At 33.1% G+C, this 15,115-nt stretch overlaps 1 protein-coding gene across 8 annotated transcripts in view; it reads right to left on the reverse strand.

The window, feature by feature from the left end:
* LOC149790167 (uncharacterized) overlaps positions 1-15,115 on the reverse strand; it is a 332,923-nt gene that overhangs the window by 79,437 nt on the left and 238,371 nt on the right. For all 8 annotated transcript variants that reach the window (XM_089972151.1, XM_089972152.1, XM_089972150.1 and 5 more), the window contains one exon: positions 4,511-4,646. In XM_089972151.1, coding sequence (XP_089828277.1) covers positions 4,511-4,646 — 136 coding nt within the window. The remainder of the gene's footprint in view (positions 1-4,510; positions 4,647-15,115) is intronic.

The following is a 15,115-nucleotide window of genomic DNA, read 5'->3' on the forward strand; positions in this document are numbered from 1 at the left end:
ACATACAAACTGTAGATGTTGACTGATCACATATATGCATATATACATGTATTAACATGACAATACACATACAAACTGCAGATGTTGACTGATAACATATATGCATATATACATGTATTAACATGACAGTACACATACAAAGTGTAGATGTTGACTGATAACATATATGCATATATACATGTATTAACATGACAATACACATACAAAGTGTAGATGTTGACTGATTATATATATGCATATATACATGTATTAACATGACAATACACATACAAACTGTAGATGTTGACTGATAACATATATGCATATATATATGTATTAACATGACAATACACATACAAAGTGTAGATGTTGACTGATCACATATATGCATATATACATGTATTAACATGACAATACACATACAAACTGTAGGTGTTGACTGATCATATATATGCATATATACATGTATTAACATGACAATACACATACAAACTGTAGGTGTTGACTGATCATATATATGCATATATACATGTATTAACATGACAATACACAAACTGTAGATGTTGACTGATCACATATATGCATATATACATGTATTAACATGACAATACACATACAAACTGTAGGTGTTGACTGATCATATATATGCATATATACATGTATTAACATGACAATACACATACAAACTGTAGGTGTTGACTGATCATATATATGCATATATACATGTATTAACATGACAATACACATACAAACTGTAGGTGTTGACTGATCATATATATGCATATATACATGTATTAACATGACAATACACAAACTGTAGATGTTGACTGATCACATATATGCATATATACATGTATTAACATGACAATACACAAACTGAAGATGGTTACTGATCACATATATGCATATATATACATGTATTAACATGACAATACACAAACTGTAGATGTTGACTGATCACATATATGCATATATACATGTATTAACATGACAATACACATACAAACTGTAGATGTTGACTGATCATATATATGCATATATCCATGTATTAACATGATAGTACACATGCAAACTGTAGATGTTGACTGATCACATATATGCATATATACATGTATTAACATGACAATACACATACAAACTGTAGATGTTGACTGATCATATATATGCATATATCCATGTATTAACATGATAGTACACATGCAAACTGTAGATGTTGACTGATCACATATATGCATATATACATGTATTAACATGACAATACACATACAAATTGTAGATGTTGACTGATCATATATATATATATATATATATATATATATATATATATATATGCATATATACATGTATTATCATGACAATACACAAACTGTAGATGTTGACTGATCACATATATGCATATATACATGTATTAACATGACAGTGCATATACAAACTGTAGGCTAATACATTCATCTAAATACTGTACTCTGTTGTGAATATCTACAGGCTAATACATTCAACTGAATAGTGTACTCTGTTATGAATGTCTACAGCCTAATAAATTCATCTGAATACTGTACTCTGTTGTGAATGTCTACAGGCTAATACATTCATCTAAATACTATACTCTGTTGTGAATATCTACAGGCTAATAAACTGATCTGATTACTGTACTCTGTTGTGAATATCTACAGGCTAATACATTCAACTGAATAGTGTACTCTGTTATGAATGTCTACAGCCTAATAAATTCATCTGAATACTGTACTCTGTTGTGAATATCTACAGGCTAATACATTCATCTGAATACTGTACTCTGTTGTGATTATCTACAGGCTAATACATTCATCTAAATACTATACTCTGTTGTGAATATCTACAGGCTAATAAACTGATCTGAATACTGTACTCTGTTGTGAATATCTACAGGCTAATACATTCAACTGAATAGTGTACTCTGTTATGAATGTCTACAGCCTAATAAATTCATCTGAATACTGTACTCTGTTGTGAATATCTACAGGCTAATACATTCATCTGAATACTGTACTCTGTTGTGATTATCTACAGGCTAATACATTCATCTAAATACTATACTCTGTTGTGAATATCTACAGGCTAATAAACTGATCTGAATACTGTACTCTGTTGTGAATATCTACAGGCTAATACATTCATCTGAATACTGTACTCTGTTGTGATTATCTACAGGCTAATACATTCATCTAAATACTATACTCTGTTGTGAATATCTACAGGCTAATAAACTGATCTGAATACTGTACTCTGTTGTGAATATCTACAGGCTAATACATTCAACTGAATAGTGTACTCTGTTATGAATGTCTACAGCCTAATAAATTCATCTGAATACTGTACTCTGTTGTGAATGTCTACAGCCTAATAAATTCATCTGAATACTGTACTCTGTTGTGATTATCTACAGGCTAATACATTCATCTAAATACTATACTCTGTTGTGAATATCTACAGGCTAATAAACTGATCTGATTACTGTACTCTGTTGTGAATATCTACAGGCTAATACATTCAACTGAATAGTGTACTCTGTTATGAATGTCTACAGCCTAATAAATTCATCTGAATACTGTACTCTGTTGTGAATGTCTACAGGCTAACACATTCATCTGAATACTGTACTCTGTTGTGATTATCTACAGGCTAATACATTCATCTGAATACTGTACTCTGTTGTGAATATCTACAGGCTAATACACTCAACTGAATAGTGTACTCTGTTATGAATGTCTACAGCCTAATAAATTCATCTGAATACTGTACTCTGTTGTGAATGTCTACAGGCTAATACATTCATCTAAATACTGTACTCTGTTGTGAAGGTCCACATGCTGACACATTCATCTGAATAATGTACTCTGTTGTGAATGTCTACAGGCTAATACATTCATCTAAATACTGTACTCGGTTGTGAAACTCGACAATCTGTTAAATTCATTGGAATACTACACTTCATTGGGAATGTCTACAGGCTAATAAATTCATCTGAATACTACACTCGGTTGTGAAACTTGACAAGCTGTTAAATTCATTGGAATACTACACTTCATTGGGAATGTCTACAGGCTAATAAATTCATCTGAATTCTACACTCGGTTGTGAAACTCGACAAGCTGTTAAATTCACTGGAATACTACACTTCATTGGGAATGTCTATATACTGATACATTCATCTGAATACTACACTCTGTTGTCAATATCTAGACTGATACATTTTTCTAAACACTGTATTCTGTTGTGAAAGATTAGATGCCAATACATTCGATGGAATAGTCTGTATCTACAGGCTTATAGATTCATGTTCCAAATATTAATACAGCGTCATAGAAATGACAGCATCTGTGCTGGTCTCATTAAAAAATTAATGAATAATTAACTCTGGTAGGATTATGTAAATCCATTTAAATTTCTTTATTTACATAGTGAGTCACCAGAAAGCAAATATTGCTGGATTGGAGTGAAGGACATCAGAAATGGATTGAGTTAACACAAATAATACAATAACTTAGGACATATCTTACAAAGATCATTATCAGTGATTAGAAGGACACAGAAGTTATTGACAGAAAGGGAGATAAATGAGAAACTTGTACAACTTCAATCATTCTTTATCAAAACCTCCTCTGTCCAACTGACACAAAAATCTCATATTCGAGTAAAATGTTTTCCCAAATTGTGCCTGCTAACTATTCTTTTGTAAACATAAATAAATTAATTGCATTAAATCACATCTTATAACAAGTTTATGGCGGGGGGGTAACTAAGATTCCCCCCCCCCAACCATGAACATAATATTACAGCTTTTATTTATAAAGAGAATGACAAATTCTATCAATTTTCATTTTATCTCCAGAAAATATCTTAAGATAAAAGAAACATATATCCTGGTCTGAAAAACATAATTTAGTTTCTAACCCCCTTCCCCCATAATACTAACCATAAATTTGACCTAACTGACATTCTTACAGATAAACAAAAATAAGCAGGTATTTAAGTTGAGAACAATTTATGATACCTGGGCTATTCACATGGCAATGTCTTTTTATCATCAACAAAGGTACCATAAACACCGTCTCAACAGTGAACCTGACTTTCAAAGAACTATCATTTGAACAAAATACCTTCTCGGTTTGGTGACATCTGTCTATAAAGAACCCTCTAGGGACTACAACAGTCCAACCTTTGTGGACAGATGTCCTTAATATTAACGTGCAATTTCTATTTTTAGTGTAGAACAGGGGCACCTAGTACAAATCTTTATCAGTTGATGTTCTTTATATGGATGTGTCTGATAAGCTAGATTAAACTGTAACTGTGAATTTTTTTAATGGCTCTCCGAAGCAACTAGCTGCATTCTCTGAACCACCCACACTTTATTCTATCTAGCTGGCGCAATATGATGTATCCACGGTAACATTGTACATGTATTTTTGTTCAAAAACAAAAAGAATCAAAAACAAGGGTCCAACAATAATGGTGCATATTTGATCAGAAATTGAAATAGTTAACCTACTTGTGTTGCAAACCGTGACGGGTGCAGTTTGCGATTCCGCTTTTTTGTCACAGGTGGTACATCTGTCTTCTGTGCTGCTTTCTCTTCTGCATCCTTCAAGCTTGAAAATAACTTCACTTTTTCGGCAAGACTGCGTCTGAAAAGACAGAACTGCTTGGTGTGAACCTTCAACTGTGTTGCATGAAACAACTCCTTCAAGTCCTTTAAACAGGACAATGAGCAGTGTATGAAATGGACATCTGAGGTAAATACTGGACACTGGCAGAACAACAATTCCAATTAATCAACTGAAATGAGTAGTTCTTGTGAACCTTCAATCAGGACATCTGAAGGTTATCAGAAACTTGAATGAATAACAGGTGCTATTTCTTTAAATCCAATTGAAGATAACAATTACTATTTCTTTCAGCCAAGATTAACAACTTTTCCCTTAAAACAAACGAAATGAGGAACCATTTCTTTTCATCCAACTGTAATGGAGCACTATTTCTTTTAATCCTTTCTTCAGGTGTTGAGAGCAGAAATGAGGAAGTTTTGAATGTAGATAAAATATACAGCATGTATTCTGTCCTTTAAATTATAGCATGAATTTGCATCACTTGATGTTCCACCCTACTGCCTATCAAGTATACAACACAGAGTGAATCACACCATTCAAGTAATATTTTTTTCAAATTGTGGCCAGGACAGGTATGAAACTGTTTACAAGCATGGTAAGATTCATTCCATTCTTTATCAAGCACGGAAGTGCATATGTGGCTCGAGCCAAAATCAATTTCACTAGTTATTTATGGTAGAGATACCACTCTGTCTGAATATTAGGCCTTGTTAGTTCTATTGTGTATGCACATATAACAACTCTTAGCTTTATCTGTTTTAACAAAAGGCCATTTAATCAGAAACAAGTCCAAGATGGTGCAACTAACCAATAACAATATTGGCAACAGCAGTAAGAACAAACATCAATTATCAATCAATCACTCTAATATACAATTTCACTTAAAACAAAATGACAAAATGAAATGACAATGTATATGAAACCATTTATTACATGAAGGATGGGAAAGATTTATTTTAATAACTGATTGAAATCAAATGGTTTGACAATGAGTCAACAAATGCAGGCAAGCTATATTCAACAGATGCAAAATGCAAATCTTTAACTCAGCTAATTGACTTTGGACCATTTGTACAAGTGTACATATTTGTATACAGGTAGCTATGCCACTAAAAGCATGTACCCATTCAATAGTGTGCAATTTGTGTATTTGAAAATGACGTTGAAATCTTTTCAAGTGATCAATCTAGGTGATTAGAAACACCTTACTTACTCATGCATAATGTGTGCAAAGTGTTTAGAGTATATATTTTTGTTGTTGTAATTCGAGGTTTCAACAACACTTTAACACATTATTGGCTATATCATATCAAGGAAATGAGATCAATAACAATCTGAGGCAGCCGACTGGTCTGACCTGGGCAAGTATCATACCTACTACCACTGGATTACAAATCACTTGCTCTACCAACTGAGCTAGAGTGCCTCATGTGCAGGCACATCAGGGTCTACCTATTCTACTAATCATTTCCAGTAAACAACATCAACCCTAATCTATGATCTCATTATACAACCAAACAGCTGTCTGTCTCCTGTTTCCTTTAGCCATGTTATGTATTACATACAGGTAATACAGTAGCCATGTTATACATTATATACAGGTAATACAGTAATCTTAGTTATGCTTTGGCCATGTTATACATTATATACAGGTAATACAGTAATCTTAGATTTCCTTTAGCCATGTTATACACCATATACAGGTAATACAGTAATTTAGATTTCCTTTAGCCATGTTATGCATTATATACAGGTAATACAGTAATCTTACATTTCCTTTGGCTATGTTATACATTATATACAGGTTATATGGTAATCTTTGATTTCCTTTAGCCATGTTATATATTATATACAGGTAATACAATAATCTTTGATTTCTTTTAGCCATGTTATACATTATAGAGAGGTAATACAGTAATCTTAAATTTCCTTTCACCATGTTATACATTATATACAGGTAATACAGTAATCTTTGATTTCCTTTGGCCATGTTTTACATCCTATACAGATAATACAGTAATCTTTGATTTCCTTTAGCCATGTTATACATTATATACGGTAATACAGTAATCTTTGATTTCCTTTAGCCATGTTATACATTATATACAGTTAATACAGTAATATTTGATTTCCTATGGCCATGTTATACATCCTACACAGATAATACAGTAATCTTTGATTTCCTTTAGCCATGTTATACATTATATACAAAGTGGCCAACTTGTCTAAAGCACTCTCCGTTATGGATCACTGCCATCTCACCTCTGTCTGTGCCGGTTCAAGTCTCAGATTCAGCCAATGTGGGTATGTGAGAAAGCTTGCCAGTAATTTCTTGTGGGTCGGTGGTTCTTTCCGGGGTTTTCCCGGGTTCTTCCTCCACCATTAATACTGGCCGCCATGTATAGCCTATTGTGTGCTAAAACGGTGTTAAACCCAACAACTACATTATATACAGGTAATACAGTAATCTTAGATATGGTTTAACAATGTTATATATTATAGACATGTAATACGGTAATCTTAGATATCCATTAGCCATGTTATACATTATATACAGGTAATAAGGACATCTAAGATATGGTTTAGCCATGTTATACATTATATACAGGTAATACAGTAATCTTTGATTTGCTTTAGCCAAGTTATACATTATATACAGGTTATACGGTAATCTTAGATTTGCTTTGGCCATGTTATACATTATATACAGGTAATATGGACATCTAAGATATGGTTTAGCCATGTCATACATTATATACAGGTAATACGGTAATCTTAGATAAGCTTTGGCCATGTTATAGGTAATACGGTAATCTTAGATTTCCTTTAGCCATGTTATACATTATATACAGTAATACAGTAATCTTTGATTTCTTTTAGCCATGTTATACATTATGCACAGGTTATACGGAAATCTTAGAGTTGCTTTGGCCATGTTATACATTATATATAGGTAATACGGTAATCTTAGAGTTGCTTTGACCATGTTATACATTATATACAGGTAATACAATAATCTTAGATTTGCTTTGGCCATGTTATACATTATATACAGGTAATATGGATATCTAAGATATGGTTTAGCCATGTCATACATTATATACAGGTAATATGGTAATCTTAGATAAGCTTTGGCCATGTTATATATTATATACAGGCAATACGGTAATCTTAGATTTCCTTTAGCCATGTTAAACATTATATACAGTAATACAGTAATCTTTGATTTCTTTTAGCCATGTTATACATTATGTACAGGTAATACGGTAATCTTAGAGTTGCTTTGGCCATGTTATACATTATATACAGGTAATACGGTAATCTTAGATTTGCTTTGGCCATGTTATACATTATATACAGGTAATACGGTAATCTTAGATTTGCTTTGGCCATGTTATACATTATATACAGGTAATACGGTAATCTTAGATTTGCTTTGGCCATGTTATACATTATATACAGGTAATACGGTAATCTTAGATATGCTTTGGCCATGTTATACATTATATACAGGTAATACGGTAATCTTAGATTTGCTTTGGCCATGTTATACATTATATACAGGTAATACGGTAATCTTAGATTTGCTTTGGCCATGTTATACATTATATACAGGTAATACGGTAATCTTAGAGTTGCTTTGGCCATGTTATACATTATATACAGGTAATATAGTAATCTTAGATTTGCTTTGGCCATGTTATACATTATATATAGGTTATACGGTAATTTTAGATTTGCTTTGGCCATGTTATACATTAGTACAGGTAATACGGTAATCTTAGATATGCATGTTATTGGATTTTAAAAGTTTCATCTAGGTTCAGATAAGATACATGTATCTACTTGCAGCGTTTAAGCAGGAAGAAACTAATCAACTGAAAACAGATGTCAGAAAAATATCCGCAGTTACCAGTATTAAATCTGCAATCTATCTACCACAAAATACCAGCCATACTTCAATTATGTCAACATATTACAAAGGGTAACTAACTCCAACATCAAACTCAGAAAAAGACTATCAATTTACACTAAAAGGCATTATTAAGGCACATGTACCATATCACACATAAGCTAATCAATTTGTTGGCAACAGTAACAAGCCCATATATAAAACAGGCAGGTAATACCTACTGTATTTGCTATGTATAAAGAATGCCTGCTGCAGATAGTGCACACCAAGATATGCAATCCCATATGCAAGTTAGGGTCTAAATTGCAGCACTACTCAAAGCAGTTCTAATGCCATTTGAAGTTGGCTTTATTATTCAGATGGCCAACTCAGCTGTCAATTAGAATGTTTACCTATGTAACCTTAATTTTCTACCAAATGTTTAAATTGGTGATAAGCCCAATCTTACACATGTCTCCTCTATGGAAAGTTCATAAAAACCTGCTGAGAATCATTAAACTTTGGTAGATAATTCCTGTTATTTGGTCATAATATTTACTCACTAAAGCAAGAATATCATTACATGCCTGTCCCACATTTAACAGTCTGCTAGGTAGTTACTAATTGAACTGCTAGGTAGTTACTGGTTGGACTGCTAGGTAGTTACTAGTTGGACTGCTAGGTAGTTACTAGTTGGACTGCTAGGTAGTTACTAGCTGGGCATTGCTGACTGGAGATTACTGACCAGTGGATCTCAACTACTTTGATCAACTTTGATCGTTGGTTAGAGTATGCAGTCTTAAACTAAACCTTCTGTACAGAAATCTTTACTTTCTTATCAGACTTGACCTCTGACCTTTAACCTCAAAATCGAAAGTATTTCTTTTCTTCTTGACTCAAGTACATCCACAAAGTTTGGTCTAGGAACTCTCTAAAATAACTGTTGTGCACCATTTTTCTTTGGATTATAATTGACCCTGACCTTTGATCTTCCGACCATAAAACCGTACCTTATGTAAAAGCCAACCAGAAACTTTGGTCAAGGTACATGGTTAAAAACTTCACCTTTTGTGTAAAACTGCTGAACAGTGAGTGTCCTGTTCTTTGATCTTTTGACCTCAAAATCAAAAGACTTCTACTTTACACTAAGTACAAGCAATCCACAAAGTTCAGTCTAGGTCTGCGGTGAAGGTTTTGTGCACACAATATTTTCTTTCTTTAGCCTCAACAACCATGACTGTTTACCTTTTGACCCTTAAATTAACATGCCACCCACAATATTTTGTACAGGTTTATGTTAAAAGCAAAGTTAATGGACTTTTATAAAATATATTTTTGAGTTTCAGCAAGACCTTTCACCTTTTGATCCCAAAACAAATAGGTCTTTTCCTAGACTAGTCCAAAGTGCAACCCATCCACAAAGCTTGGTCCAGGACTGTGATATAGATCTATGTTATTTTGCAGAAACCATTTTTCTTTTTTTCAGCCAGTGACCTTGACATATGATCTTTTCATCCCGATATCAATAGCTTCTTACTTACAAAAAATGCATGCTATTTAAAAAGCTGAGAAGTTAAGTTGCTGTGCCAAAATGAAATAAGAAACAGAAAGTCAAATGCCACAACAATATCCTCCACCTCACTGTGTGCATACAAATATCTTGTTTCATTTATATGTATGAATCAAACCAGAATTAATGTGTAATAATACTAAACATACATTTTAGCCGAGTTGATTTTCTCCATTCCCATTTTTTAAAACGGTTTTCCTACCCCCTTTTCTCTCACTCACATTCATCCCAAACACACACACACAATTTTTTATGTATAATTTACATCATGGAGTGGTAAGTAGTGGAATGACATGGGTATGGGTCCTCTAAGATATTCAACATAAATTACAAAAGCATCAATGCATTCAATTACAAGTGAGATTATAGCATCATTCAACAATGGATCAAGGGTCCCAAGTGGTCTAAAGTGCTCACCATTATGGATCATTGCTGTCTCACCTCTGTCTGCGTGGGTTCACGTCTCGAGTTCAGCCAGTGTGTGTATTTGAGAAAGCTTGCCAGTAGTTTCTCGTGGGTTGGTTGTTCTTTCCGGGGGTTTTCCCAGGTTCTTCCTCCACCATTTATAGTGGCTGCCATGTAAAGCCTATCTTGTTCTGATAAATGGTGTTAAACTCTACAACAACAACAACAATGGACCAGGACAGTGCAGTGATGTTTACAGCATTATTATCCAGGGCTGGTCCCCCATCTGTGGGCAGTGGCTACTCTTTGTAAGTCTATCACAGAAGTTATCTAACCAACAGTGAAACATTCTTAAATGGACTCTGTCAGGATCAAAATCTTCTCATTCATTCTTCTGCTATTGGACTAGTGTTACTGGACTAATGCTATTGGACTACAACTTCTGAACTACCAGTACTAGTTTTTGACTAGTGCTACTGGACTACTGTTGTTGGACTAATGCTATTGGACTACAGCTTCTGAACTACCAGTACATTTTTTTTACTAGTGCTACTGGACTACTGTTGTTGGACTAATGCTATTAGACTACTGTTGTTGGACTAATACTATTGGACTAGAACTTCTGAACTACCAGTACTAGTTTTTGACTAGTGCTACTGGACTACTGTTGTTGGACTAATGCTATTGGACTACTGTTGTTGGACTAATACTATTGGACTACAACTTCTGAACTACCAGTACTAGTTTTTGACTAGTGCTACTGGACTACTGTTGTTGGACTAATGCTATTGGACTACAGCTTCTGAACTACCAGTACTTTTTTTTTACTAGTGCTACTGGACTACTGTTGTTGGACTAATGCTATTAGACTACTGTTGTTGGACTAATACTATTGGACTAGAACTTCTGAACTACCAGTACTAGTTTTTGACTAGTGCTACTGGACTACTGTTGTTGGACTAATGCTATTGGTCTACTGTTGTTGGACTAATACTATTGGACTACAACTTCTGAACTACCAGTACTAGTTTTTGACTAGTGCTACTGGACTACTGTTGTTGGACTAATGCTACTGGACTACTGCTTTTGGACTAATGCTGTTGAACTAGTGCTATTGTATTTCAGGTTCTGAACCAATACTGTTGGACTAGTGCAACTGGACTACTGTTGTAGTACTGCTGCTGGACTACTGCTATTGAACTAGTGATATTGGACTACTGCAGCACAATTTGGGGAAATACAACTGATAGTAATAATGAAATGATCCATAAACTTTAAAAAGGGCCAGCAAGAATTATTAGGAATTTACCATTTGATGCATCATCCAAAATTGTTATAAATTTACCATTTGATACACCATCCAAAACTGTTACGAATTTACCATTTGATACACCATCCAAAATTGTTATGAACTTACCGTTTGATGCACCATCCAAAATTGTTATGAATTTACCGTTTCATACACCATCCAAAATTGTTATAAATTTACCATTTGATGCACCATCCAAAACTGTTACGAATTTACCATTTGATGCATCATCCAAAATTGTTATAAATTTACCATTTGATACACCATCCAAAACTGTTACGAATTTACCATTTGATACACCATCCAAAATTGTTATGAACTTACCGTTTGATGCACCATCCAAAATTGTTATGAATTTACCGTTTGATACACCATCCAAAATTGTTATGAATTTACCATTTGATACACCATCCAAAATTGTTATGAACTTACCGTTTGATGCACCATCCAAAATTGTTATGCATTTACCATTTGATACACCATCCAAAATTGTTATGAACTTACCGTTTGATGCACCATCCAAAATTCTCATGAATTTACCATTTGATACACCATCCAAAATTGTTATGAATTTACCGTTTGATACACCATCCAAGATTGTTATGAATTTACCGTTTGATACACCATCCAAAACTGTTACGAATTTACCATTTGATGCATCATCCAAAATTCTCATGAATTTACCATTTGATACACCATCCAAAATTGTTATGAATTTACCATCTGATACACCATCCAAAATTGTTATGAACTTACCGTTTGATGCACCATCCAAAATTCTCATGAATTTACCATTTGATACACCATCCAAAATTGTTATGCATTTACCATTTGATACACCATCCAAAATTGTTATGAACTTACCGTTTGATGCACCATCCAAAATTCTCATGAATTTACCATTTGATACACCATCCAAAATTGTTATGAATTTACCATCTGATACACCATCCAAGATTGTTATGAATTTACCGTTAGATGAATCATCCAAAATTCTTATGAATTTACCATTTGATACACCATCCAAGATTGTTATGAATTTACCGTTAGATGAATCATCCAAAATTCTTATGAATTTACCATTTGATACACCATCCAAGATTGTTATGAATTTACCGTTAGATGAATCATCCAAAATTGTTATGAATTTACCATTTGATACACCATCCAAGATTGTTATGAATTTACCGTTTGATACACCATCCAAGATTGTTATGAATTTACCGTTTGATACACCATCCAAAACTGTTACGAATTTACCATTTGATGCATCATCCAAAATTGTTATGAATTTACCATCTGATACACCATCCAAAACTGTTATGAATTTACCATCTGATACACCATCCAAAATTGTTATGAACTTACTGTTTGATGCACCATCCAAAATTGTTATGAATTTACCATCTGATACACCATCCAAAATTGTTATGAATTTACCATCTGATACACCATCCAAAATTGTTATGAATTTACCGTTTGATACACCATCCAAAATTGTTATGAATTTACCATTTGATGCACCATCCAAAACTGTCACGAATTTACCATTTGATACACCATCCAAAATTGTTATGAACTTACCGTTTGATGCACCATCCAAAATTGTTTTGAATTTACCATTTGATACACCATCCAAGATTGTTATGAATTTACCGTTTGATACACCATCCAAAATTGTTATGAATTTACCATTTGATACACCATCCAAAATTGTTATGAATTTACCATTTGATACACCATCCAAAATTGTTATGAACTTACCGTTTGATACACCATCCAAAATTGTTATGAACTTACCGTTTGATAAACCATCCAAAATTGTTATGAATTTACCGTTTGATAAACCATCCAAAACTGTTATGAATTTACCGTTTGATGCACCATCCAAAACTGTTACGAATTTACCATTTGATACACCATCCAAAACTGTTATGAACTTACCGTTTGATGCACCATCCAAAATTGTTATGAATTTACCGTTTGATGCACCATCCAAAATTGTTATGAACTTACCGTTTGATGCACATCCAAAATTGTTATGAACTTACCGTTTGATGCACCATCCAAAATTGTTATGAATTTACCATTTGATACACCATCCAAAATTGTATGAATTTACCGTTTGATGCACCATCCAAAATTGTTACGAACTTACCATTTGATGCACCATCCAAAATTGTTATGAACTTACCGTTTGATGCACCATCCAAAATTGTTATGAATTTACCATTTGATACACCATCCAAAATTGTTATGAATTTACCGTTTGATGCACCATCCAAAATTGTTACGAACTTACCGTTTGATGCACCATCCAAAATTGTTATGAATTTACCATTTGATACACCATCCAAAAGTCATTTCAAATATCGAAATACATGCACCCCAATTTAATCTATACATGCGCAACATATAAACTTTGTGCTTTATACTTAATGAATCTGAAGAACCTTACAGGAGAACATTATTTTATAAGAGTTTATTATTATTATTATTATTATTCAGGTGTCCAGTATTGAAGGTTTGATTTGAGTAAGACCATTACTCTGTACGCAGTATGCAAAGAAAGCCAGTTTATAGAGGGACCAGTTTAAGGATATTTCACTGTACTTATGGCAAATTAAAACTGACAAAACAAGAAAAAACTTCAACATACCAGATCACCAAATTTTTAGACATTTAGTTTATTGTGGCAATCTGAATACTAATCTACTGATATACTTATATATATATATATATATATATATATATATAATACACACACACACATACTAAACATGTATATAAAGATACATGTATATTCACATACATATAATACATGTATATAAACATACATACTATACATGTATATACACTTACATATCATACAAGTATATATACAAATATACCATACATGTATATACACATACATACCAAACATGTAAATACATACCATACATATATTTTCTGGAAGTATTGCATCAGGAAATATTGCATTATGACATGGTTCTTCAATGCAATAGCAATGACACTAGAAAAGGGTTGGAAGCTGGTTAGTTTTGCTTCAAAATTGAGCTGTTTTTAATGGGAACAGTTTATTTTAATGAGTCTTCAATCACAAATATCATTGAATTTTCATCAAACTTATTATGCTTCTTTTGAGAAGACCTAATTGAAAAGACTTGTATACTCACATATTTCCATTTATTATTTTTGAAAACTGGACAAAATCTTTACAGTGTGGAAGGTAAATAAATAATTATTTACGGAGTGTGAATCAGTCAACCAATTATAAATCAGAATGGATAATGTAAAGCCTGACTGGAGGA

Source organism: Sinohyriopsis cumingii, chromosome 10 (assembly GCF_028554795.1).
Source record: "Sinohyriopsis cumingii isolate HCF-2022 chromosome 10, ASM2855479v2, whole genome shotgun sequence".
NCBI classification, from domain to species: domain Eukaryota; kingdom Metazoa; phylum Mollusca; class Bivalvia; order Unionida; family Unionidae; genus Sinohyriopsis; species Sinohyriopsis cumingii.